The sequence below is a fragment of the Alosa sapidissima genome, chromosome 19 (assembly GCF_018492685.1).
Source record: "Alosa sapidissima isolate fAloSap1 chromosome 19, fAloSap1.pri, whole genome shotgun sequence".
NCBI lineage: Eukaryota > Metazoa > Chordata > Actinopteri > Clupeiformes > Clupeidae > Alosa > Alosa sapidissima.
The window spans coordinates 4,048,950-4,074,612 of record NC_055975.1 but is presented as its reverse complement, the minus strand read 5'-3'; the positions used below and the strand labels follow the sequence as shown (position 1 = coordinate 4,074,612).

General features: G+C 41.8%; 2 protein-coding genes across 2 annotated transcripts; one reads left to right on the top strand and one right to left on the bottom strand.

Moving 5' to 3' along the window:
* Positions 1–440: 440 nt before the first annotated feature.
* snx9a (sorting nexin 9a) lies at positions 441–17,630 on the top strand. Its single transcript, XM_042072625.1, has 18 exons — positions 441–816; positions 2,933–3,019; positions 4,268–4,342; positions 5,578–5,667; positions 9,253–9,364; positions 10,652–10,787; positions 11,458–11,542; positions 11,670–11,795; positions 11,936–12,053; positions 12,682–12,812; positions 13,152–13,255; positions 13,595–13,698; positions 13,785–13,862; positions 13,991–14,067; positions 14,551–14,640; positions 14,940–15,054; positions 16,256–16,347; positions 16,499–17,630. Exons 1-18 carry the CDS (start codon positions 805–807, stop codon positions 16,544–16,546), a joined length of 1,680 nt encoding a protein of 559 aa, XP_041928559.1. The 5' UTR covers positions 441–804; the 3' UTR covers positions 16,547–17,630.
* Positions 17,631–18,286: 656 nt separating this feature from the next.
* On the bottom strand, positions 18,287–25,050 carry LOC121693661 (angiopoietin-related protein 7). Its single transcript, XM_042073227.1, has 6 exons — positions 24,455–25,050; positions 22,148–22,382; positions 21,153–21,290; positions 20,617–20,833; positions 20,151–20,346; positions 18,287–19,643 (listed from the first exon to the last, which is right to left on the bottom strand). Exons 1-6 carry the CDS (start codon positions 24,845–24,847, stop codon positions 19,497–19,499), a joined length of 1,326 nt encoding a protein of 441 aa, XP_041929161.1. The 5' UTR covers positions 24,848–25,050; the 3' UTR covers positions 18,287–19,496.
* Between the last annotated feature and the right edge of the window lie 613 nt (positions 25,051–25,663).

The following is a 25,663-nucleotide window of genomic DNA, read 5'->3' as shown; positions in this document are numbered from 1 at the left end:
TTCTTATTGCAAGTCTGCGCATATGACTTCATGAAAGGCCTTTTGTTGGGAAATTGCATTGTGATACCTAGACGTTAGATGGCGCCCAGTGCACATCCAAAGCACTCATGAAAAACAGACAAAGATGGCACACCTATTTTCGCGTAATCTTACTTTTGTTGACCGTTTCTTCTAGTTTCTTCAGCGACCAGTCGCCTTTGTGTTAGGAAGGCCAATGAGTGTCATTTAGGCTATCGTTCCTGAAATAATCACTTGAAAGCAGCCTAATAATGCCCAATTATTAGTAACCCAGTCCACTTTTGAAGCATACAACAAGACAAAAATTGTTCAAATTCACTACATTTTCTTTATTGTCCCTTGGCCTAATCTTTTCCATAGATAACCAAATAAACGATGTTATGCCACATTTACGCCTTCATCTACAAGCTACATTTTGTCAGAAACTTCAGTGCTGAAAACTGATACTTAGTAGCAAGTATGTGTGGAGGAGGAACCACTATTCATCGGTAAGGTTAGGATTGCAACCTGTCAGTTTTTGTGGCAAGCGAATGTGGTTTCCGGGTGTCCATGGGTCTGTTAAACTACAGCAAGGGATTTTAAACGAAGAATAGGTTACTGTAAGTAACGCTGTTCAGTCCAACGGGGCGTGCATTCCGTTCGTGTGGTAAATATTTGCTTGGCGACAACAACTGCGTGTTTCAGTGAACTGCTCCTCCGTCGTTTTCCTGATATTTTCCCGAACGGGTATATGAAACTACGAGTGTTTTGTTGCCCCTTCACATTGGAAAGATAGATGCTGCTAAGATGGCAAACAAGGTACGTATGATACTTGGCATTAGGCTACTCTTTTATAGCCTACTATACCAAAACAGCATTATAGGTGAACATATTTGTTTAGCTGTGAAGTTACTCCCCTGAATAGCAATAGTCTACCTGAAGAGGTTATAGTGACAGAAACCCAAGAGTTGAAACATAATTTATCTGTCCCTGAAGAATGTTTGTTTGTGTCTCTTACTGTAGTGTTGCTGTTTCTGTTTCAGTGTATTGCAAAGATAAAATAAATGTGAGCGTTGTGCTCTTGTGACTGTGTTGTAAACATGACTGTTATGGTATGTTGTGATGGAGTTGGTAACGTAGTAGAGGAGGCCAACGCATTGAGAAACGTCATTTTGCCACAACAGTAGTGAGAAGAAGGCTATTTGTAGTCTCCTGTGCGTGTTGATTTAGGGACATGTGCTGAATGGTAGGACAATGTAGACATAAGCCATAACCTAAGGTTTACTTTGTGGGTGGATAGGCAAGGTAATGAAGTAGATATCCTTCAAAAACATCCTTATAGTGTAGCAACTTTTTACTTAATACCATGGGTTGACCCAGCTACATGACACACACTTTAGCCCTTCGTGACCAACATACATAAGTATGAGACTAACTATCTACAACTATAAGGCCTACAGGATTTTCCAGCCTGTCATGTAAAGGCGTCTTTTTTAATCAACTTTTATATCAAGTTCATAACGCCTATGCAAGGTTGTTTTTTGTTTACAAAAGCTTATGACAGCTTCTCATTTGGAATTGGCCAGCATGACATGCCAGGATGACAAAACATTTTCTAGACAATCAGCACCCATGGTACCCTACAATACTTATCCCATCATCAGTAGCCTAATGTTAGTCTGACATATTAGAACTGTGCTTAGTCACTTCTGCAGTTATCATGACAAGCCATTCCAACCAAACCAAATGTTACAAAAATACTTTATGTCAACAGAAACTTATGTTTGTCCCTCTGATAGTTATCAGGACAGCCAGTCTATAGCTTTTCACAGTTATAGTAAAGTTTTGAGTAAAGATTAGTTTTGAGTGTTGCATGTTGTCTGAAGCCACTTCAGTTAAAACAGTGTCAACTGATCTCTTTTGAAGATATTGTTGGGAATGTCCCAAACAATACCCAACCAATTAAATTAGGCCTATAGTGTGTGGTCTGGATGGCCAATGAGAGTGTGTTAATATGTCTTCACTTGACCACAACATCAAAATTAGTTTGTTGATTTACCAACAGCTCAGTGAAACATACTTCAAAAAGTGGCTAATTGTCACCCATTGTTGCCTCAATCTTTCTGGCTCCACACAGATACATGTATGTATGTCATGGCCCAAACATAGTTTGTATTTCTATGAGAAAGACACTCACTTCATCGCAGGCATCCTTACTATTATGCCTCGCATTTGATCCTAAAAGCCTAGACATGCCTGAACACTGGTGTGTCGTTTTCATGCTGTGATTTTTGCTGAACAGGAAAAGGAAACGGTCTGTCAGGAACAGAGTGGTAAAGACAAACCGCTCAAGGATAGTCCCCTCATTGTCTCCTCAGTGCAAGACCCCACTACAGTACATAAAATATGTGTGTAAAATGAGTGCTTCTGTTGGTTGTTTTGTGTAGCAAGAGGAATTCCACACTGTAGGGTTACGGCCTCTCTTTCTCTCTTTCTCTTTTTCACACTCCCTCTCACTCTCATTCTGTTTTATTTACTCTCTGCTGTGCCCCCATGCCAGAAGCAATGTTTTCTGTTGGTGTAAATGCATCCAGGTCGACTTGTTTGTCCTGTCATGGTGTCGCAACAGCTGTGGTTTTCCCTGCTCTGCACAGACATTCTGAAGAAATCAACTTTGTTGTAATTATGTTAGTGGAAGATCACATGTTGCACCTCAGGCCTCTACAGTAAGGTGTCGGTCGCATGCCACCTTCCAATCTGTGTTTTGTTGTGTATTGTTGGGAATGTGGTGTATTGCTCATAAAACTCATAGTGCTTCACAATAGTGTATTTTTCTTTCATTGAAATGTATTTTTATAGGGACAGGTCTGTGTGAGTTTACTGAACTTATAAACATAACATACTAACGGTGGATTAACATGTTTCTTCTGTATAGGCGCAGGTTTTGTATGAGTTTATAGCTGAAGCAGGTAACAATGAACTTTCTGTGAGAGAAGGAGAGACCATCACAATCATAAACCAGGTAAAAGATTAATGCATTTTTGATTAATCTGTTGATTATTTTCTCAATTAATCAATTACAGTGATGGCCAAAAGTATTGGCAACCATGCTAAAGTTGACTGAAAAGAGGAATATAAAATCATCTTTTGGAAATTGATCTTAATGCCTTAAGTGAAAAATGAGGAAATATCTAACCTTTAAGGACACCAATTTTCTTAGTGAATGAATAATATATCATAAATAAATAAATGTTCTTCCTTAAAATACAGGGGTCATAAGTATTCCCACCCCTATGTTAAATTCCCATAGAGACAGGCAGATTTTTATTTTTAAAGGCCAGTTATTTCATGGATCCAGAATACTGTGCATCCTGATAAAGTTACCTTGGCCTTTGGAATTAAAATAGCCCCACTTCATCACATACCCTTCACCATACCTAGAGATTGGCATGGGTGTCATGGGTGGGGCTATTTTAATTCCAAAGGCCAAGGTAACTTTATCAGGATGCACAGTATTCTGGATCCATGAAATAACTGGCCTTTAAAAAAAAAAAAAAAAATTCACTTAAGGCATTAAGATCAATTTCCAAAAGATGATTTTATATTCCTCTTTTCAGTCAACTTTAGCATGGGTGCCAATACTTTTGGCCATCACTGTAGTTATTCGGGGTACACTGTCAGATAAAGTTTATCAGTATTTCCCAAACTGCAAAATGATGTCCTTAAATGTCTTCTTCTGTCTACATATCAAAGTGGTTCAGTTTACAACCACAAAGGAGCAAACAACCCAGAAACTATGATTAAGAAGCTGACTTTTCATACTAATTACACCGATCGATCTATCAGTCCATTTCATAGTCGAGTGTTTAATCCATTAATTATAGCAGGTTTAATTACATGCAGTTTCCTGTGTCCCTTTATGCTCTTTACTGCGATAAGAAGTTGCTCAATCAATAGGAAACTACAGTATGTCTGTGTATGAAAACATTCAGTTTTGCATTCAGTATAGAATAGTCCCATATGCAAATACATGCGTTCACTGTGCATTTCCATGCTTATCTGTGACTGCATGTTTTCCTGCAGTGTTCACTTCTGAGTGACCTACATTTCTCTGCGCTTATACAGTCTACCATATCACAGCAGGATGTAGCATTCCTCTCAACTATGACTAACTATTCTTTTAGTTATGTAGTGTTATAAAGTTATAAATTGATGTTGTTTATTCTTTGCATTATCCTTTACAAAAAGTCCTTTCATATCTCTTTCCAAGAATGTAGGTGGTGGTTGGATAGAAGCTCAGAACTCAAACGGGGATGTGGGTCTTGTCCCGGAAGATTACATAGAGGTAGGAGAAAAAGAGTCAGCCAGAGAGAACTGTAGCAGTGTTGTGTCAGTACTGCCCATTGTGACTCTTCATGCAAACTATTTGAAAAATGTCTCTGTTGATTAATATATCTGAACAAAGTGAGTCTGCTTTCTCAGAATTGTGACTGTGTACTTGCCATGAAATTATTTTACCAGCAAGGAGACACATTTCTATGTCATTTAAATACTTTTAAAATAAGCTGTCTTTAGAACAAGTGGTGACTTTAGGCCAAAGCAGACATCCACAGCAAGTGTGTCATCGGTCACAAATTAAGAAAGGCCTTGCAGTATTGTGACAAGGGTGTCGCCGATACATCATTGCACTCTCGATCAGATCTGAGACTCTGATCTGGCATTTAATCTGCCAGCTCTGGGCTAGATCAGGAGCACATATACATCAGAATAACATGACATCTGCCTCTGTTAGTGCTATGAGTATTTCACCAAACTTGTATATATTAGGCAAAGGAAAAAAAAACATTGTACAATCATGTACAATCATCACCATCACTATGAATCAGATTCTATCGGTATTGTGATGTATTGGGATGGCCTGAGACAGATGGTTTCCTCTTTTCAGAACTGATTTGTTGCTCCAAAGGGAGTAGGGGAGGTGTTCTACAGAGCGCTTCGAGACGGTGTCAGTTGCTAACGGCACTAAGCAACTTGAACTGAAATTGAATTGCATTGAATGCATCTATCCATCTGTCTCTTAGTCCTCCTCATTGCACATCAATCCTCTGTGTAGTAAGCAAAGAAACATCTGTCCATGGAAGAATGCAAAGTCACCATCACTGTGTGGAGCAGATGTTATTGATTATGGCTGCAGAATGGAGGCTGTGGGCCCCCGACACACATGCTTCCAACTCATAACAGATTGTTCCCACATGCTCCAAGAGCAAGCAACGCTTGCTGTGTCTTTCAGAGCTCTGGCAATCTCAGGCTAAAGCACTTCGCCCATGTTAGGAAGTTCTATTTTAAAATCAGAGCTCTTTGTATTGTAGAGTCTATATTTTAGGAGGTTTAAAGTGTTCTGTGTGTGTGTGTATATATATATTTATATATATATATATATATATATATATATATATATATATATATATATTCTTTTCTATATATTAATATTCTGTTAACTAAATATATAATGTTTACTAAATGTATAATGTTGTGGAGGGTGCTAACCTCTTTCTCCCTTTTTCCTCTCCCCCACCCCAGGTGAACTCTAATGCAGCTCCCAGTGCACAGCAAACACAAGCCACAATAGGATCCTATGATGCTCACAGCTCTGAACCAGCACACACTCAGGTACAGATGCAGATTCCGGCCCGGCAGCTCAGCAAGCACAATCTTTGATTTATGAGGATATCGGTTAAGTCCCTGCATTGATTCTGGTCCCTGTTTGGTACGATGTGTATTTGCCCATAGAGATATCCACGCAAATCTTGCCTGCTTACATGGAATACCATCAAGGGCCTTCACATACAACAAAAGCCTGTGTTGCTTGGTATCAAATAGGCTTTTCAGATGTCTTTGCATGACATCCTGTCTGTGGTTCACTCTGTGTTGTGTAGTGTGCAGCTGCAAGCTTGAGATTAGGTTTCTGGTTGTCTTGGGAAAAGATTAGATGCTATTTGTCATCATATACCCCAAATCCTCCACCTTCTTGTTGCCTCACGGTGTGTTGTTCATCGGCTGGCCTTGTGTATCTGAAGTCAGTGTGGGCATAATGAGACTGGGCCACTGTGTGCTCAGCTATTGTCGTCCTCTGTTTCATGCCAAATCAAATGAGAATGATCGCAAATAGGCCTCATTATGGATCTAGAGATGAGGGAATCCTGTCCAATGGCTTTCTTCTCTAGAGATCTGTCTGTCTGTGTGTGTGTGTGGGGGGGGGGGGGGGGGTAGCCCTGACTGAATGCATGCTGATTGTTGTTGAGCTGTACCCCTTGCTGAGGAGCCACTGACATCTGAACGCCATCAGCGAGCAGGATTTGCAGTGATCTGCTCTTGCTCTATTTTTTTCCTAATTCACTATCACAGTGGCCCATTTTTGCTCTGTGTTTACTGCTGAGTCGAAGTGAAGAGGAGAAGTGGAAAACTAAATGTAGTCCTGTAACATTACCATTCCTGGGTTTTGCTGGGGAAGCTACATGACAATATGTTTCTGTATGCACACATTGTTTGTGTGTACTGCATCTGGATGTCCCTTTGTCAAGGAAATGTCATGTCTCTGTTGTAAAACATACTGTACAATACACATGCATGCTAGTGGCTAGTGTGGTGGTCCTCTAGTCAGTGTGCGGCAGTGGCTGTATCTTGCAGCTGGCTAGGCCATTGGGAAACCCCAGTAAAATTGCATGACATGCATTCGAGCGCAAAAGCAGTAAATACTTCACTATTCTCAGCAGAGAAAAGTCCTTGTGTATAGATTAGTGGAAAGGGCTATCCTAGGGCTCCCTAGTTCTTGAATCATTATGGAAATGTGAAAGTGAACATAATGTGAAAGTCAACAGAAGTGAATGACCCTAAGACCCACATGCATTATCCCCAGTTAGCTCTCTAGGCATTGTATGTATGGCTGTTTACCATTCCATTTGGGAAACACTTGAATGTGATGGGCAGGCATTATCTAGTGAATTATTTTAGTGTTAAAATGTATTATGTAATACATGTATAGCCACAGTCTGAAAATTAACCTGTTATGAACATTTTTTTAACCATTGCCAATAATAAGAATGTAATCTGTAAGCTCAACCTAATATGCACAAGAACAGTGATCACAAAGCCTAATGATACAGTTTCATTCCTTGAGCTGTTATATTGACTAGAAATGGAAAAAAGAAAGAAGAAATACATACAATAAAATAAAGACGCTGTAGATAAATCAAAATACTCTCCTAGTGGTGTAAGATGAATACCAGTGCCTTACAAATGGAAAAATATGGTCTGTGAAAGAGAGGGGACTCTGGTAAAAAAAAGAGGACTCTGGTAAACCGTTCCATAAGGGTTTTGTAAGGTCTTGGCTCTCTGGGAAAATATCATCTGTCGCACATAGTCAGATTCCTCCCCCAGAAGGAGTGGTGGCGTTGGGTCCGTGCAGCCCAGAGAGACAGCACTCACATGCAGTGGAGTGTGGGAAAGAGCTATGTGTAACTCACAGGGTTTCCACAACTCATGGAATTTCTGGAATATCATGGAATTTTGGAAAGTCTATTCCAGACATCATTGTTGGGGAAAAGTCATGGAATATCAGGGAATTTTGTTGTAGCAGTTTCAAATCTTCTTGCAAAAATACATTAATAGAAATACATTTCCACGCAGGATTGGTTATATCTAGTTATTAGCTTTACTGCTTGCTTGAGTAGTTGTGGTTAGCCCAACTTTGTTTATTCAATGCCCATTCATCTTCTGTGCAAAAAAGTAAAAGATCGCTAGAACGCTATACGGCTGCTCTGAAATCTTTGGTCATTATATTGTACCATTCATTATATTGTAGGTCATGGAATTGTACATTTGACTTAGAGTGGGAACCCTGAACTCTGACTTGCTATGTTCATTCTCACACTTACAGAAGAGCCACAGCCAAGTGTACAATACGTTGCACACATGGACATGGTCATGATGCGTACCAAAAGCTTTGTGGGTGTCTGGTTGAGGGTCAGATGGTTGGTTTCAGGCTCATGTAAAGTATTCCCCTTACAGTCTACTGACAGGATGTATCCTATTCCTGATGACGGGCTGTCAAGTGCATGGGCAGTATAAGCACAATTCTGTCTGAGATAAGCTTGTGGTCTTTGACTCTGGCCTGTGGTCTTTGACTGGCCTGTGGTTTTTGACTTTGGCCTGTGGTCTTTGACTGGCCTGTGGTCTTTGACTTTGGCCTGTGGTCTTTGACTCTGGCCTGTGGTCTTTGACTCTTGCCTGTGGTCTTTGACTTTGGCCTGTGGTTTCTGACTTTGGCCTGCCGATTCATCCTCAGCTTTTCTGCTCTCACTGTGTCTTCTGGCACGAGTGCAGCTCTCAACCTCTTTCTCCGTAGACAGGAAGACTGTGACAGGGCCGCACACTTGTAGGAAATGTCTCTCTCAGGAATGGCCAAAACCCATTTTTTCAGCCATCCTCAGAACCATATGCATGGCAAAGCATTGCAGCTAGATTTATGACCTCTTCTATCTCAGCAGAGAGAAAGCCAGCTGAAGTTTTTGTGAATGGGAATGGTATAGTTTTTTGTCGGAAATGTTTCTGAATCTGAGGAATGGCCAAAGACCCTCAGCAGAAATCCATTGCCTCTCAGAGTCATATAAATGGCAAAGCATTGCATTGATTTTTTTTTTAGTCAAGTTTGCTCCACCACTAAACTAGAAACCAGAGGCATGACTCACCAGTTATGGAAAGAGAAATGGAAATGCTCTCTCAGGAGTCTCTCGCATCAGGAGTCCTCACTTTAGGGAGCTTCAAGGTCGCACACATCAATGAGAGATGGGCCATTACAGACACATCCCTCCCACTGATAGTCGTCTGAAGAGGGGACTTAAGAGCCACGTCGTATTTAGTCTTCGGAGGAATGAGCCACCACACATCCCTGCCTAATGCCCATTCTCTGATGAAGTGCAGAGCCTGTGGTAATATTTCTGTGCTCATAGGCCATTTGCAGACTGCCGGAAAAAAAGACTGTTGTAATTGACATCTTTACGTGACCGAACATAGTAAATGGTCTTGACAGGAACTTTTCCATGTAAGATAACCTTGTCTCATGTATGTGGTGTAGTCAGCTCCCAAGGCCAGAAAAATAAAAGTTTGAGAGAGTTTAAACTATACAAACTACCATGTTAGCCTGCTAGTCTGTTGCACATTTGATTGCTTTGTGTTGACTTGTCTTAACATTTGCAGGGAACAAATGGCAGTGACCCTTGGTCTTCCTCAGCATGGACAGGCAATAACAGTCCCCCTGGGAATTGGGACTATGGTGGACAACAACAAACACCCGCCTTCCAACAGCAGGGTAAACTTTCGCTCTGTTTTACGCCCTTTTATTGCACCCTTTGCATGACTTGTTTTTGAAATTAAAAAAAGACACAACAAAACAAAAACATAAACACAAACACAAAAAACACAACTGAACTAAAAACCGAAAGGCAAACATTGACACCCAGCTCAGTGTTGGCAGCTTTTCAAATTGGACTCATTCAGCCCTCTGTGTTCTCGGCCACTCTCCGCTCTCGGGGCGGAAGAATTTTCAAGGCGCTCACAACTCATGTGGTCCTGCAGACAGACTAGCCCCTCTCTCTGGCCCCTCTCAAAAAAAAAAAAAAGACGGCCAGCAAGAAAAGGGGCACTCTCCCTCTCCAACGCAGTGAATCTCATCAGTGTCTGTCCGGCGCCCGAGAGCCATGGCTACTGTGGCTGTAGATTAGACAGGGGTCAGTGGGAGTCAGTGAATGAAGATGGGTCGGGGCCACCGAGGGGGAGACTGTGCCGAGACACTGGGCACACAGAGAAGCTCAGAGTTTAGAAAACAAACATTCATTCCACACAGCACTCATTTCACACCATACTGACCTTTTGAAGTAAGCGGTGGAAAAAATCATGTTCATACTGGGATGTTTTGCTACCTCTTGAGATTATACCCGTGTGTATTTCTTTGTCTATAAATGGTCATCATAATATTTATGTATGTGCCATGCACACTGAAATATATAAACACTTAAAAACATGGTTGTGTGTTTAAAGTAAGGCTATTATTACATTCTTTTTAATATGCTGCCACAATGGATCTTTCAATTATTGAGGAAGACGATTTCAAGACAATCCGGGTAATTTGTAAATCTAGACAAATTATGGAGGCTTTTACTTTCTCGTTAATCAGAGCAAGGTAAATAGCAGCAGCCTATTATATATTGTAAATGTCTTGTCTTGTTCTGCCTATTATATATATATATATATATATATATATATATATATATATATATATATATATATATATATATATATATATATATATAATTATTGTATTTTAAATAAAACTACAGCAATAATAATTTACTATAATAATTTACATTTATTTTTGTATGTATACAATACAAAAATAGAAAAAAATCATGTACATGCATAAAGTTGCTTACATTATTTTTAGGCTAGGTGAACTAAACTAGCTTTGGGTGTCTGTGTATATTCTGACCATTTACTACACTGCACTGCGGGCCATGCTTGAGACCTGAGATACTGCTCTTGGAAGTCTCATCCTGACTGTGTGTGTGTGTGTGTGTGTTTACGTGGGTATGTTTCACAGGGTCCTTAGATGACGACGAGTGGGATGATGAATCTGATGATGGCAGGTCAGCCGGTGGCTACTCCCAGGCAGAGGATGGGGGCGCCACACAGAGAGGGGGTACCTCACACCCCTCCATGAAAATCTCCCTCAACAAGTGAGGCTAACAGAACCACACCGCTCGCAGTTTGGCAGTAACATTCAGTGATGTTGCATACACTTGTATTCAAGCGATAATTATGATTGGAATTAGGATTTTTCAGTAGCCATACTGTAGGTGTGTAGATTTGAACAAAATCTGTTTTTTGGTGCTGGGCTGGTGGGTGCCGTATTTCCCCCACTCACTCGGCACATCAACGGTTAGACCGAGAATTCTCGTTGGGAAATCAAAATCCCACTGGAGCTCCAAGCAGATTTGTACACGCAGCTTTACAACACTGTTTACAGCTTCGAGTCACTGTACAATGTCATTTTTGGTACATAGCTAATTTACATACACATACACTACATGGGATGGGTGCATGCGTTTCTTTAGGAATCCGCTGTCTTGGTTTGTATAGAAATGAGTATTATGTGTCACATACACGTAAAAGGGTGAAAATAGTGCACGGGCGTAAATAGGTGACTTTCCGATATATGGGTAATCTTTAAAAAAAAGAAAAAGGTTGTGCTTGCGCCTTGTAAAGTACGTTGTGTTGTAAATGGTGCAATATAAATATTGAAATGAAAAAATATTTTGACCAGTCAAGAAAGTGCTGAAACCTGCCTGGTTTTTCTCCAGCCTTTGTGGCCATCTTTCATGAAGTCTTCTTTCATGTGTGTTGCAGGTTTCCCTTTTCAAAGACCCCAAATCCAGAGGTCTACCTTCTTGGAAAACTTCCCAACAAAGGAAAAGAAAGATTATCGATATTTGTAAGAAATGCTTGGCGGCCACCTGCTGTAACATAATTTACACACTTTGCATAAGCTCTGCTTTCTGATGAATTCTAATAAATATGCAGTGATGTGGACTTCTGAATGTCTTGTCTTCCATGTCCAGATGGGAGAGGTGGGTCCTGTGTGGCTGTATCCTCAAACACCTCTGGACTGCATCGTTGCAGATCCCAAAAAGGGCACCAAAATGTACGGCTTGAAGAGTTACATTGAATATCAAATCACACCAAGTGTAAGTCAGACATTGCTTATTGGTGGCATACTTGATGTATTTAACTAATTTTCCAGAATACAGCCCAAGTATGTTTATATGCGTAGTTGTTTGTGAATGAATATATGAATTTCCTTTATGTTGCTCTGTCCTTTATGTAGACCACAAACAGAGCTGTCAACCACAGATACAAACACTTTGACTGGCTGTATGAGAGACTACTGGAAAAGTTTGGCTCAGCAATCCCGATCCCCTGTCTGCCAGACAAGCAGATCACAGGTCTGTCACAGCTACAGAAGCTGTTTGTTTGGTGCATATTTTTGTCAATTGTTTGAAGATATCAAAGCATTTTGTTGCAGGGGAATAGTAAAAAGATGCTCATTCAATGTACAGTGGCAAGAAAAAGTATGTGAACCCATGCCAAAGTTGACTAAAAAGAGGAATACAAATTGATCTTAATACCTTAATTAAAAAAATGAGGAAAAATCCAACCTTTAAGGACACCAGTTTTCTGCCTCTATGGGAATTTAACATAGGAGTTCATATACCTATGCCTCCTGTATTCTAAAGAACATTTATTTATTTATTTATTTATTTATTTATTTATTTATTTACGAAACATTATTCATTCATAAAGAAAATTGGTGTCATTTTTTAATTAAGGCAATTTCCAAAAAAAAAATTGTTACTCTTTTTAGTAAACTTTAGCATGGGTTCACATACTTTTTCCTGCCACTGTATATGTGAAGTCTACATAAAATAGCCATAGCATTTTTTGGATTGTTTTGAAAGCCTGATGCTGAGGTATATCTACTATTGCATAACTCGAATTATTGTAAGTCATTGCCCGGTGCCAACCACACAAACTAGGTATGCAAACTGCCCTGTTCTGTCTGTGTGTGCCCAGGGCGCTTTGACGATGACTTTATTAAGATTCGAATGGAGCGCCTGCAGGGCTGGATGAGCAGGATGTGTCGGCATCCTGTCGTCTGCGAGAGCGAAGTCTTCCAGCTTTTTGTCAACTACAAGGATGAGAGGGTAATGTCGCTTATATAATGTTGCAGAAGGATTTATCAAGCTATTGATCATGTAGAATTACAGAGCAAAATATAAGGCAGGCACATAGATTTTGTCGCATTGTGTGTTGGTGGTTTTGCCTTTGCTGAAAAAATAATGGACAACTACAGCTGTTTCAAGTATTTGATTGTTTAAGTGAATGTATAGTGATAGTCTCTTGATATCTTGAAAGCTGTTTCAGTTGACTTAATAAAAAAATGAAAAAGCAGTTATTTCCGTAGTACTTTACATCAATGTTAACAGATTGAATGCTGATATTTTGGTTTGAAGTCTCGTGAATTCATCTCTGTTTTGATTTAGGATTGGAAAGTGGGGAAGAGGAAAGCAGAGAAAGACGAAACCATGGGCGTGATGATCTTCTCCACAATAGAGCCCGAGGCACCCGATCTGGATCCCATAGAAGTGTCAGTGACCTCCAACCCCATTTATCTATCACTGGTCCCACCTGTGCACTTTTCCTGACTTAAAGCAGGTGTAACGGTGGTGCTTAACCACTCTTGGGGCTTAAGCACCACCTCATGAGTAAGGCACTGTAGCGAACACAGTTGCTGCATACTATGCATGCCATGCTTTCTGGCTAAAATGCTAATGTTACAAGAAACTTGTGGTAGATTCTAACTGACTATCGTGAGGACTGATATTGCATTCTAACTGCGGTGGGTGTGCAGGTTTCCCTTATCTCTTTGCACAGCTCCTGTGAAGATCCTCTGAAGTTTTCTTTTTCTCTTCCTTATTTATCACAGTGAACAGAAATGTGACATGTACAGCCGTTTCACAAAATCCATGGACGATGGAGTCAAAGACCTGCTCAACGTTGGGCACTTACATTGGAAGAGGTGTACAGGGCGTAAGTGTCCATTACAGGCTTGCTTTATTTCATGAAGTAAACATCAGCATTAAACTAAACTTTTGTTGTCACTTTGTGTCCTCAAGCTCTACAGAAAGAATACCAAAAAATTGGGAAAGCGTTTCAGAACCTTTCCAACGTTTTCACTACCAGTGGATATACAGGTAATGTATGCACACAGACACTGTTGTCAGACAAAAACCTCTTTTAAGACTCTTTTGTAGTACAGATGCAAATGTGTATGTGCTCTAAAGAAAAAGTACACTTAGTGTTTTCCTTTTTTTGCACACAGGAGAAACCACACTCACAGAAGCATTAACTGCAACAGGAAGAACCTATGAAGAAATTGCAGAAATCGTGGCATCACAGGTAACAGAATGTACAGCATTATTATTTTCATGAATTTAACAGAAACCTATTATGTAGATCTTTCATATTTCTTCTCTTTGGTTATTCAGTTACCTTCACAATACCAGTGTCATTAACACACACACACACACACACACACACACACACACACACACACACACACACACACACACACACACACACACACACACACACACACACACAGGCCCCATATTTCTGAGACCACCCTATCTGCATCCTTTGTGCGGCCCCATGGCCTTGAACCCTTCGATGGCTGAAAACACACTCACTTCCTCCCTCTCATCGGATACTGCAGCCTGCTTCCTCACTTCCTCCCCTGATACCTTAAACCCTGACACAACACGGGTGCAACTCCACCAGCCTCTATTTTTAAATATATTTTATCGCTGAGGTTTTTGAGGAACAAAACAGACACATCCTAAAGAGGACTGCATGTTTGATATTGTTGTCATCTTATCACAGCCCAAGCAAGATCTGCATTTTCTTCTGGAAACAAACAGTGAATACAAAGGCTTGCTGGGCTGCTTCCCAGACACCATAGGAGTCCATAAGGTACAGTAGAAAGCACACACCCACTTCTGTCAAGTATGTGTGGCACTTAACACTGTTTTGTAACATTCATCATTATTTCTGAAGAGGCCCAGTTGGATCATTTTGTTTAGCAATTGGTTTTGTAGAGCAAATACAATAAGATACGTACACACAAGATATGTACACTTCAAGCTACTGTTGGCTTCAATCAGGTCGGTGTACAGTATATAAATGCAGAAGAATCCTATCAGAAGTTGGTGTTATTTAGATTTAATCTCATCAGTGAGAAACCAGTGTATGATATTGATATGTCTCTGCAGGCAGCCATTGAGAAATGGAAGGAGGCAGACCGTCTGGTGGCCATGAACAAAATCAACCACCAGGACAAACTTACTATGGCTAAGCGCCTGAGCACCATGTCCTATTCGCTGCAGGGTAAGTCACACTACACTGTTAGCACTCTGCTAAATACCCCAGAGGTCATACACTCTCTACAGTCTAAAGTGGCCTTTTAAAGGATTAGTGGTTCTTAACTGGTGGGTCGACCCAAAAGTGGGTCGCGGAACCGTTCTGGGTGGGTCACAGAGCTTGTGGTTAAAAATAAATAAAAAATTGTCAATTTAAAATGCTACCTTATCAGATCTAATATCGGACCTTTATTTTGATAAACTTCATTCGTAGCCTCAGTTATTGCCATGGACATAGACAATGTTTATGTGACAGGTCGTGTTAGACATAATTTTAGTGGTAAACACAAGTAAGCTGCTACTCTGATTATTTGAAGTAGCCTAGGCTTGGATATGGACAAAATAGAGCAGAAACCCCATTGTGTGGTGTGCAGTAGATGGCTGGCACATGAGAGCATGAAACCATCAAAACTACAATGCCACATGGAAACAAGGCACCCCAGTCAAAGTCATACCTGTCGAGTACTTTGAAAGGTAATGCCAAACATCCACATGTTCCAAACAAGTAGGCCTACAGGCACTTTGCTTGTCTTACCATGTAGCTCACCATATCCATTGGCTTGAACACTAAAATATGGGTCGCGACTTAATGAACATGGGAAATTGTGGGTCCCAAAGCCAGACCAGTTGAGAACCACTACTCTACATATCACGATTCTGGTGGAAAGATGTGCGATATTTGAGCTCAACGAAGCAACATATTGTTTGGTATAATAGCGTATGGCTCTGTCTGAGCCACCTTGTTTGTTTCCCATTCATAAAGCCAGGACTCCAGATTAAAAAAAGAAAAACAGACATAGACCAGACACAGACCACACTTTGCCTTTACGTGTCATATATCACAACAGTGTTTACATAACAGATCTTTTCATTGGCTTGATACCATTGTGGTTGGATGTGGATGTCTAACATCCTTTTGTCTAAATTTCCCTCAAGGGATCAAAAGAGTATGTATACTTTACTTCCTGTTTCCATTACCTGTTGCTGTTGAAGCTCTGATGCCACATGTCAAGCGTGGTCATTCATTACCACAGTCTGTCACAAGACCTGCGTGCCATCTAGTGTTTTTCTCTAGTCACCTACCGTATAATTTGGTCGAGAGTGTGGTGTTGTTTCTCACCTGTGTGTGGTGTAACCCTAAACCTTTAACCTGGCATCTGTTTCCCCAGCCGAGATGAACCACTTCCATAGCAACCGTATCTATGACTACAACAGGGTCATGCGCCTCTACCTTGAGCAACAGGTCAAGTTCTATGAAACGGTAACGACTGCTTTATTGGACAGCAAATGTTAACTGTAATTGTGGAATAAAAACTTCCTTTTTTATTGTGCATATTTCTTCATGCTTGGCCATTGTATGAATGTGTTTGTATAATCGCTTCCCCTGTGTCCTTTGTTGTGTTTTACTTTAGATTGCTGACAAACTGAGGCAGGCACTCGGTCAGTATGCCGATTTATGAAGACGCATAACTCAACTTCCCGCGTAACTCAAGTGACTTTTCACTTTCAAACTAAAACTTCCTTTTAACATGACCAGAAATCTGTGCAATGCACCATTGCCTTTTCTCAGTGTGACGTGAGTCAGATGTTTAAAATAGATACATAAGCAAATGCACCTGAGTCTTGCAGACGAATTTGGTTTGACATTTCAAGGAACTGAACTTTGAAAAGAGGAACTGAGAGCAAACTGAGGATGCCATCGAGTTTTGCGCCTTGCCATCACATGAATACATGTCCATCCATCTAATAAACCATGTGTAGCATGTCCAGATGGTAATGTGGCATTTGGACAAATAATTAGTGTCTTAAAGCCATTAAACATTGCTGAGCCACCAGACAACATTAGAATTCAGTTCAAAGAGGCAACTAGTAACAGATATGTGTAACATACATGTACTTTCACCATCACCATGTTCAATTTCTCCTTCTGTGATCTCATTGGCAGTCATTTAAGTCTGCCTTCAGAGATGCAGTGCTGCTTCCTGCTCCTATCTCCATGTTTGTTGTAGATTCCATGGGCCCTGACTTAAATGATGGGCAAAGAAGTCTCTCAGTGAGCTAAGTGTCTTATGCATGAACACTGTGTGGTGTGGGCAAACACTGAGTTAACCCACTGATGTTTGATCTTAAGATCTTGCTCATTGTATTTAATTAGCAAAGGATTTTGCCTCGCAATTAAATTGCCGTTAGTTCATCTGTAGGCCTTTTCAATTAGGGTCCTATGTCATTTCCACTGATTTAAGTCACTGAGGCTGGTCCTTATGGGGCATGTGACCAAATGCAAAACCCTTAATACCCTATGTCTTTAATGCATCTTTTTTATCCTGAAAGGGCTTTTATGTCATACACAGTTTGTTATGTAGCTGATAATCCAGATTCTACGTGAAAGTTCTCATTTCCATGTAAGATTTGGTGTCATTTCAACGTAATACTTATATTGTAAAGTCATCATATTCATCCTCATCTCAATACACATTACACTTAAATGAATGTAACTTTATATATTGTATGGAATAATAAATAATATCTATTTGTACTACTTTACCATGTGTGGAGTACTTTGTTGTTGGTGTGTAAAGCTTTTGTTTCATATTTCACAGAGGTATACTAGGGCACAGTCTGATAGACTTTACAGGGAATCCAAAGAATCTTGTGAGTCTGGATGAGCAGGATGAAAAAGAGAGTGATTGGTGAGAGACAGTCTGGAGGAGGAAACAGCCAACTGGCGCTAAACAGGAAGGGAAGGAAATGAACAGCAGGTTTATCCAATGTCAACCTCTGGAGCAGATGTGTGTGTGTGTGTGTGTGTGTGTGTGGTAGCTGTTGTGGTTTTCTTGTCACCTGGTGTTATTTGTTTTTACTTCCAGTTCCCTGAAAAAAATCTTATTTCCTTCTCTGCAATCTCCAAGAGGCTTTGAGTAATTCTGTAAAAGATGTTTTCATTTCTGAAGACAATATTTCAGCCAAGCAGCATGATGCCCTGAGTAATATATTGGCTGTGGATCCTCTGGCTTGTTGTCCCACCCCAGAGCCCTTATAACAGTGATGTCACCAAGATTTATAAGGGAGCTGTTTTTCAACCTCTTTGTCCACCATTTTCTCCACCCTACCCTGGCCCAGGAAGATAGCACCAAGAGACACTTCAGGATTAAGGAGATAGCTTTATCAGGCAGGGGGGACGCAAGAAGACAGGGGTGGGGAACACAGTCATACAACATACCTCCAAATAGTTCTGAATTAGACTTTCATATTGACATTTAACAGATGGGCAATAATTTATCCATGTTATCATCCAAATATTATATGTGTATACATGTATATATATTTTTCTTGACCAAAATTGCAGGCAGAGCATCCATAAACAACTGCATGAACATCACTATGATGCCATCTCAATATTGTATTATTTAGGTTCAAAGCACGGAAGGTAAGTATACCTCACCTTTTACAAACAGATGGATTTAATATGTGCACAATATACAGTTTTAAACAGTTTAAAAAATGTAAACATTTTCACAAAACAAGTCGATGTGATGGTGTAAAGTACAGTGTAGTGTCATCTATGCACCTGAAACAAGTCATCTCTCTTTCTCCTTCTCATCTACCCCTCATAGTGTCTGCTGTGTTAGTGTAGTCCTTCTCTTCCTAATGAGGTGGGAAAGAGCAGCAACACGGATCAGGTTGAGAAGGATGTCCCCGGAGGACATTACTAACCGTGAGGATTCTGAATGGCATCATAATTGAGAAACACACATAACAATATGAGGGAATCCTCCTCCTGTAGGTTCCCTCAGCCCTAACACACACGTCTACATCACATGTCTTCACAGACTAGGATCAATGTGTTTATCAAGCATACTTTTACTCTTTGGCAAAAGTAGTTTATAGTGATGACACAAGTAGTAGAATACAGTTATCCAGAGTGAATGAGGTGGATATTGTTGTGTTAAGTCACTAGCCCTCAAATGGTCCTGGGCTAGTGATGCCCATATACTAATTATTAATACAGAGCAAGTTAAGCATGTACAGGAAAATATACACAGTATAAATGAGAGAATTGAACAGTGTTGTTCAATGTATAGCAGAGTGCTCTTGTAAGGTCCTCCATGCCAGTGCAGTTGCTCTGTGGCAGCATGGTCATACTCTGATGTGCGTGATGTTTCACACCCAAGCTCTCCATGCAAGAATCCAAAAGTCAAAGTCATAAGAAACCTGGATTTGAAGACATTCATCTGAGTTACGTGTGTGGACACGTACGTGCGCGTGTGTGTGATAACATGTATTGTATGTTTATATTGTGACACCGTGAGATTTTGTGCCGGAACTGTGCGCAGACAAGGCTGACAAAGGCGTGCCGTTACACCCTGTGGCGTCACAGCAGGCTTGGCTCTCGACAAGTTGTTGTTGTTGTCAAGGAGAAAGGCGAGGCCTGAATGTCCGCGGGCGAATCATCATGCTCACCTTCTTCAGTGAGTAGTAGTCTGAGTCCTTCCAGGTGTACCACACTATGCCATCAGGGCCCAGCAGATTCTTGCTTTTGGCAGAGTAGCGCCCCCCCTGGTGGCCAATGAAGACATAGTCCCAGTCAATGGAATGCATATATTTAGAGTTGTAAAGTTGGCAACTGATTCTCCCCTTTTCTCCTTCCCCTCTTTGACCTGACACTCTGAATGTGTACATATGTCACATGTACATTGTTATTGCTAACAGACAGACATGATTGTATATGGGGCCCCAAGTCATATTTAGTGGTTAGTGGGGGAAATCTAAAAAAAAATGCTGAAATGGAATTTACAAATGTAAAGGACAGGTCTAAATCTACGTTTCTAGTACAGTATCTCTTTACATTTTCTTTAAATTTCACCTTTTTTCAACTGACATACTGTATCTATCCCACCAGACTATTGTACAGTTCACAGTAGAAGTCAGGTGGGAAATCTGAAATTGTTCACATTATGTTTTTCCAGTCAGAAATGAAATAACTAATAATTTGCTGAGTCATGTGTTGTTTTGCGAAAATCACCAACATAATGTGCACAGCAAGACCCACTCTGGGGTTCTCACCTTGTAGTAAACTCCATTTAAGTTGGCGAAGAAGCACTGGTTGTACCACCATCCTCCATGGGAGATCTCAGCGCAGATGTTGCCCGTGTCAGGGGTGCTGAAGCTGTGCTTGTCATGGTACCAGGCGAACGAGTCCTCTACTGTGCCACTAAAGCCAGTCACATGCAGACGATACTGGTGCTCCTCATCCTCAGTACTGCCATGGTGATGGAGGAAAAGAGAGGGGAACAGGTGGGGGAGGAGGAGAGGGAAGAGACGCCTTTAGCATCAATATGTGTGGGCTGATGGAAACGTCTTGATAAATTGGCTGAACAATAAGGTGTTTTTTGTAGACTTTTTTCTCTTTTGTAGCTTTAAGCTGAGAGACTTCTAATAAGCTGCCAACAGTTCTAGGTATAGAATACAATGATGGCTGTGGCTATCTCATTTCACATGAATGGATTGAATAAGCAGCGAGTCATTTTACCTAAAGCTCTCATAATAGGCATGCTTGTGCTTGCCGTTCCAGTCCTCCAGGTCGATGCGCAGTGAGTAGGCTCCCTGACTGGAGAGGTCGTGGATGTGGTCGTTCCCCAGCCAGAACTCAGTGTGCAGATCCCCAAAGCCGTTCTTGTACTCGTTCCACTTGCGGTTGAAGTTTACCTTCCCGTCCTGCCTCCTCTGGATCACCGTCCATCCACCACCTACCATCAGGGTAAATGGTCAAATGCAGACTCATGCACGCTGATGCTTACCACTACGTGGGGCTGTATTAAGAGCATTTAAGAGCATGGCTCATAAATTGAAGAGCAAAGAGAAGAAAAAGTTTAGTTTAGTTTAGTTTTTACATAATGTTTACATTGTTGTTTACATTTTAGTCATCCATCTACATGCAATGTATGACGTTTCCTTTATTGTAGAAATATACACATTAATACAGTTTTAGCCTCAAAGAAAACACTTAAAGTGGGAACAGGCAGAAAATGTTCATGATCAGAAAAAGGCCATAGTTCACTTCCTCACCTTCAGTCTCCATGTCACAGTAGACCTCCAGAGGTGTGCCCTCTCGTGAAGGGACAATAGTGAAGACCCCAGACCTGTGGACCCCACTGTAGTACAGCGAGGCACAGTCGATTGGGCAGTTCCGGATGTGCTGCACTTCTGGAAGGGAAAGGGATGCATTTCTTAAGGTCTTCCAGCAGCTAGTTTACATCCTGAATTTCATGCATCTGTATTCATTTGCAGTAAATATAGTATAGAGAGAAACGTTGCTATGAAATTGGGATATACTACTGCTGATTATAAAATTAGATGCTGACATGTGTTTTAAAAATGAACCAACATTTTTGACAGACAAGAAGAAAACGATCGGCCAGACACCTTTCTGCTCTCTTTGCTGATGAAGGGGATTCAAATGAACTAGCCCTACATAATCTTTGTTTACCCCACCATTGTTTGTCAACAGTGTCCACTCCGATCATTTCAGCCTCACAACGGACCAAACTACAGTATTACAAATGAGAATTAGCCATTGCTCCCGTGTTAGGATGCGCTCTCTGTGTGGGCCTGCCAGGTAATCCATCCAGTGCTGACTCAGGACTAAGTCATGCTGTCACTACGCTAAGAGCTCTCCAGCTTAGTTAGTCTGCACGCAAAGGTTAACCATAATTTGTGATATATTTTGCAGTACGCAGGAGATTTCCCCCCGTGGTCAATCAACAACCAAACTTATTTAACATTATGCTAATGTTATTAAACATTATCACTTTTTTTCATTATTATTTCATTATTTATTGCCTAATAACTAATGTTGCTTTATATCTACATGGCCTGGGTCCATTCTCAGGGTGACAGAAGCTGCTGAAAGGGTTCCAGAGGTGTTCTGATGTCTGGTGACACATAGACTACGTATAGCTGATAAAGCTACGACATGTTGGACCCTCTTGTTGGTCACTTCTGCCCCAGATGTAGTTTGAGTTGTTGACGAGTGGCCGAGTGTGTCTGTGTGCTGCACTGACCTGGGTGGAGCACCTCGTGGGCATTAAGCAGCGGACTGGTGCGGACGATGTTGATCATGCAGCCGGGGTTGCGGCGCACGCGCTCCACCACCATGGACAGGTTGCGCACCTGCCGCTGCATGTCGTAGATGAGAGAGCCGTGCACCTGCAGCAGCGCTGTGGCCTCCGTGTAGCTCTCCTCCAGCGTGTGGAAGCGCTGCTCCAGCGACGCGTTCCAGCCCGTACGCGCCTGGTGCTGCCAAACGGAGGAGGGCCCACAAAGTCCGAATTGAAAAAGTGACGGAGTGGCACCGCAGTGGTCAGGAGCAGTTAAAGGAATAGTTAAAGGAGTAGAACGTGGCAAAAGGCTTGTTTGTGTTCATAGTATTCCTCATGCTTTGAATGCAATGACCTGGCCACATCTTAACTACATTATAATAACCCTTTAACAAGTTAACTGATTCGCAAACATCTACAAACGTTTGCAAACAGTTTCCTGCTTGCCTTGTGTTCTCAGCACCAGGGGGCTGCTAGATAATTTGGGACCTATGACAGACAGTAATTCTGGGCTTCCCGATAATATATAGTATTATTGGGAGGGCTCTCTGGGGGCGCCATGTCAGTGCTGGGCCCCCCAAGTGGCGCCCCTGCTCCGCACACAAGCAAAACAGTTTGAGGAGGTAGGGGTAGGGGAGCAGGACAAAGGGTGACCAATTGAATAAAATGGAATGTTTACACAAAATCATTTAAATTAAACTCCTCTTTGCCACAGAGAGAACGGCTGGGGATAGTGGTTGTTATTTGTAAAGGAAGCTTATGCTACTACCTGGTAATATAGCAGTCATTCAAATAATTTAATGGAGTCAGATAAATCATAGTTTCCCACAATATTTGCCACTGATGCATTTCCTGTGTCATAAAGTTCAAACACACTTATGCCTTCCAGTCAAGCGTCATTTCATTTAACCTTCAGGAACACTTTTGGGCTGTCTTGTGGGTGGTGACCCCGACGTGATCAAATGGCCTCCACACTGTGGTCATCATGGTAATCTAGCAGAGCAATTCCATCAGGCTCTGTAATACGCCAATCAGTTTAGCAACAGCAGTATCTTCCACATTTACATTATAACACTTGAGATTTTCCGGTGGCTCCCTAATGTCAAGCTATGGCTCAATAGCTACACAAAGTCCAGTTCTGGCTCTGACAAAGTAATACACAATTCTTATCCTGTGAGAGGAGATGAGGAATGTCAACCTTCCTGTATCTCATGGCGTCTCCTGTGGAGCTTGAAGTCTTGACAGAGGTTAAAACTGAACTCCATTACCAAATCCCAATTAGAACAAGAACACTGAGAGGAGCAATCCTTTAATCAAATAGCTCAGACCATATGCTGAGGAAGCTATTGCTTTATATTTAGCCTACCTATTACAGCACATTTGTGCATTTGTATTGTAAACAAGTGAAACAACAGGAATTGTTTTAAAGACAAAAAATACCTGAGGTAACAAGTCACAGCTTGGCTAGTGTCCCTAAGACGTATTACAGACAGGTTGAACCCTGTCAGAACAGTAGCCTGCTAGCTGTATGTAAACAAACCCAAATTGATTAGCACAGTGTAAGAGCTTGACAAAACTGAACGCTTCAGTTGTCCAGCGTGAAATATCCCAGTCCTTTGTTGTTGTGTGCATAAGCCCTGTATGAGGGTTTGTGGGCCCTTTGTAAATGTCAAGTGAGGAGGCTGTGGGTAAGGTAAGGAGCCCGTCGCCTCAGGGCCACCTGCTGTCAGGAGCACTGACTCCCGCAGCAGGGCAGCACGTGGGACAGAGCCAGGTCTCAGCACTAATCCAGTTATTGTCCAGGGGTTAAAGAGGCATTAGGGGAGAGACTGGTTAAGTGGCTGGCGGCGTGGTTGGTTGGGTGGATGCTTGGGGAGTTTCCCCCATGTATGCATGCAGCTTGGAGAGGCTGCTGGAAGAGTGATATCACCAAGGTGGCCAGTCTATGGGGTTTGCTGCTGGGGGATGTAACATTACAAAGGATGTAAAATACTGCCTTTGTTTTGTTTTTTTACCTTTTAAGTCTTTTATTAACTCTGGAGCAGGGATTGAGTTAATTGAGTTAATTTATTAATGGGTTCAAGTTAAAGATACTTTGTTCATTTTTATTTTGTCTGTTTCTCATCTCCAACTTGACTTCAGGCTCACTATCATTTGCAGTCAGGCTGGCTCTCAAGCACCTGCATTTCAGTCACCTTCATGATTCGTGGCTCCTGACCCCCATCTTACACACACACACACACAGACACACACACACACACGTGCCCTTACCTGCATCTCAAGCACCTTGATGCGGTGCCGGTGGCTGCGTAGCTCCTCCTGCAGCTCAGATATGGTCTCCTTCAGGTCCTGCACCTGCTGCTTGCGCTCCTCGTTCTCGCGCAGCCAGTACGAGACCTCGTCTGTGCAGCGGAACATATCCGGGCAGCGCTGCTCGGCCAGCTGCGGCAGCGTGGCCATCAGGCGGCACTGGCCGTTGGGCATCACCTCGTTGCTGTACTCACCGCACTGCATGAGGCCGCTGCTCACGCGGTGCGTGCCACCACTCTCGTCCCCGTGGAAGCCCGTCAAGTTGTCCGACAGCAACAGTGACGCCACCGTCACCGTGGCCCACGGCAGCCACAGAGCGAGCCGGACCGGCGCGTGGGCCAGGGAGAGCCTCATGGTTCTGTCTGGTCCGGCAGGTCAGGTCCTGAGGTGGCCCCGGTCCAGTGAGAAAGCAACAGCCAGTTGCTTTTCACAAAAGAAAGACCCAAGGCTCTTCTGCATTCAGGTTCTGAGAGAGACATCAGTCCGTTCACATCTTTTTGTGGAAATTGTCTTTTCAGTCTGTAAACATGCTGGAGTGCCAATCCACAAGCAACATTTGGTTGATCTGTGTATTTAGAATACAAATTAGGGTAAGTAACAGTACAGAAACTTGTTCGGGAAATGTGTCAGCAATTTAGAAACAGGACAAATTTGCATAATCACCTGAAATCTGACAACTAAGCATCTCACTAACTCTTTGCAGTAAGCCATTCCAGACTGTTCAGGGACTATCTATTTGAAGAAACCACACAGGTGCCTTAGGTAACTTTAGTGAAGGATAATTTATATACATCAAGTGGACTTCCCCAATGCCTATCAAGTGATAAGTGGAGCCTTGTGGAAAGTCAGCCTCAACACATGGCTCAGATCTAAGAGCACCATCATGGCTGTGGTCAGTCATCTCAGGTTAGTCGTATTACAGTCCGAGGACTGATCGTCAGGTTGCTACCCCTCAGTCGGCGACTGCCAACTCGTGACTCGTTTCTGTGGCATCAAGGTAATTGGCCATTAAGATGAGCTCAGAGTGGAGATTAAACAACTGCTGGAGAAGTCTCTCAGGATTTATCATGCCGCCTGAGAAACACAATGCACATTACAAAACAGACCGTTTGCCAGATGTTATATGTGGATTGTGGCTGTTTGTAAATATGATACAAGGAAAAAATAAAT

What these genes read in the sequence shown, in the direction of transcription:
- snx9a (XM_042072625.1), top strand. An exon ending in CTGAACCAGCACACACTCAG is followed by an intron (nt 5,668 to 9,252) that starts GTACAGATGCAG and finishes TAACATTTGCAG; the next exon opens with GGAACAAATGGCAGTGACCC. An exon ending in TTGGAAGAGGTGTACAGGGC is followed by an intron (nt 13,699 to 13,784) that starts GTAAGTGTCCAT and finishes TGTGTCCTCAAG; the next exon opens with CTCTACAGAAAGAATACCAA.
- LOC121693661 (XM_042073227.1), bottom strand. Translation starts at nt 24,847, where the DNA reads ATGAGGCTCTCCCTGGCCCACGCGCCGGTCCGGCTCGCTCTGTGGCTG. An exon ending in TCAAGGTGCTTGAGATGCAG is followed by an intron (nt 22,383 to 24,454) that starts GTAAGGGCACGT and finishes TCCGTTTGGCAG; the next exon opens with CACCAGGCGCGTACGGGCTG. An exon ending in TAAATGGAGTTTACTACAAG is followed by an intron (nt 19,644 to 20,150) that starts GTGAGAACCCCA and finishes ATTGGCCACCAG; the next exon opens with GGGGGGCGCTACTCTGCCAA.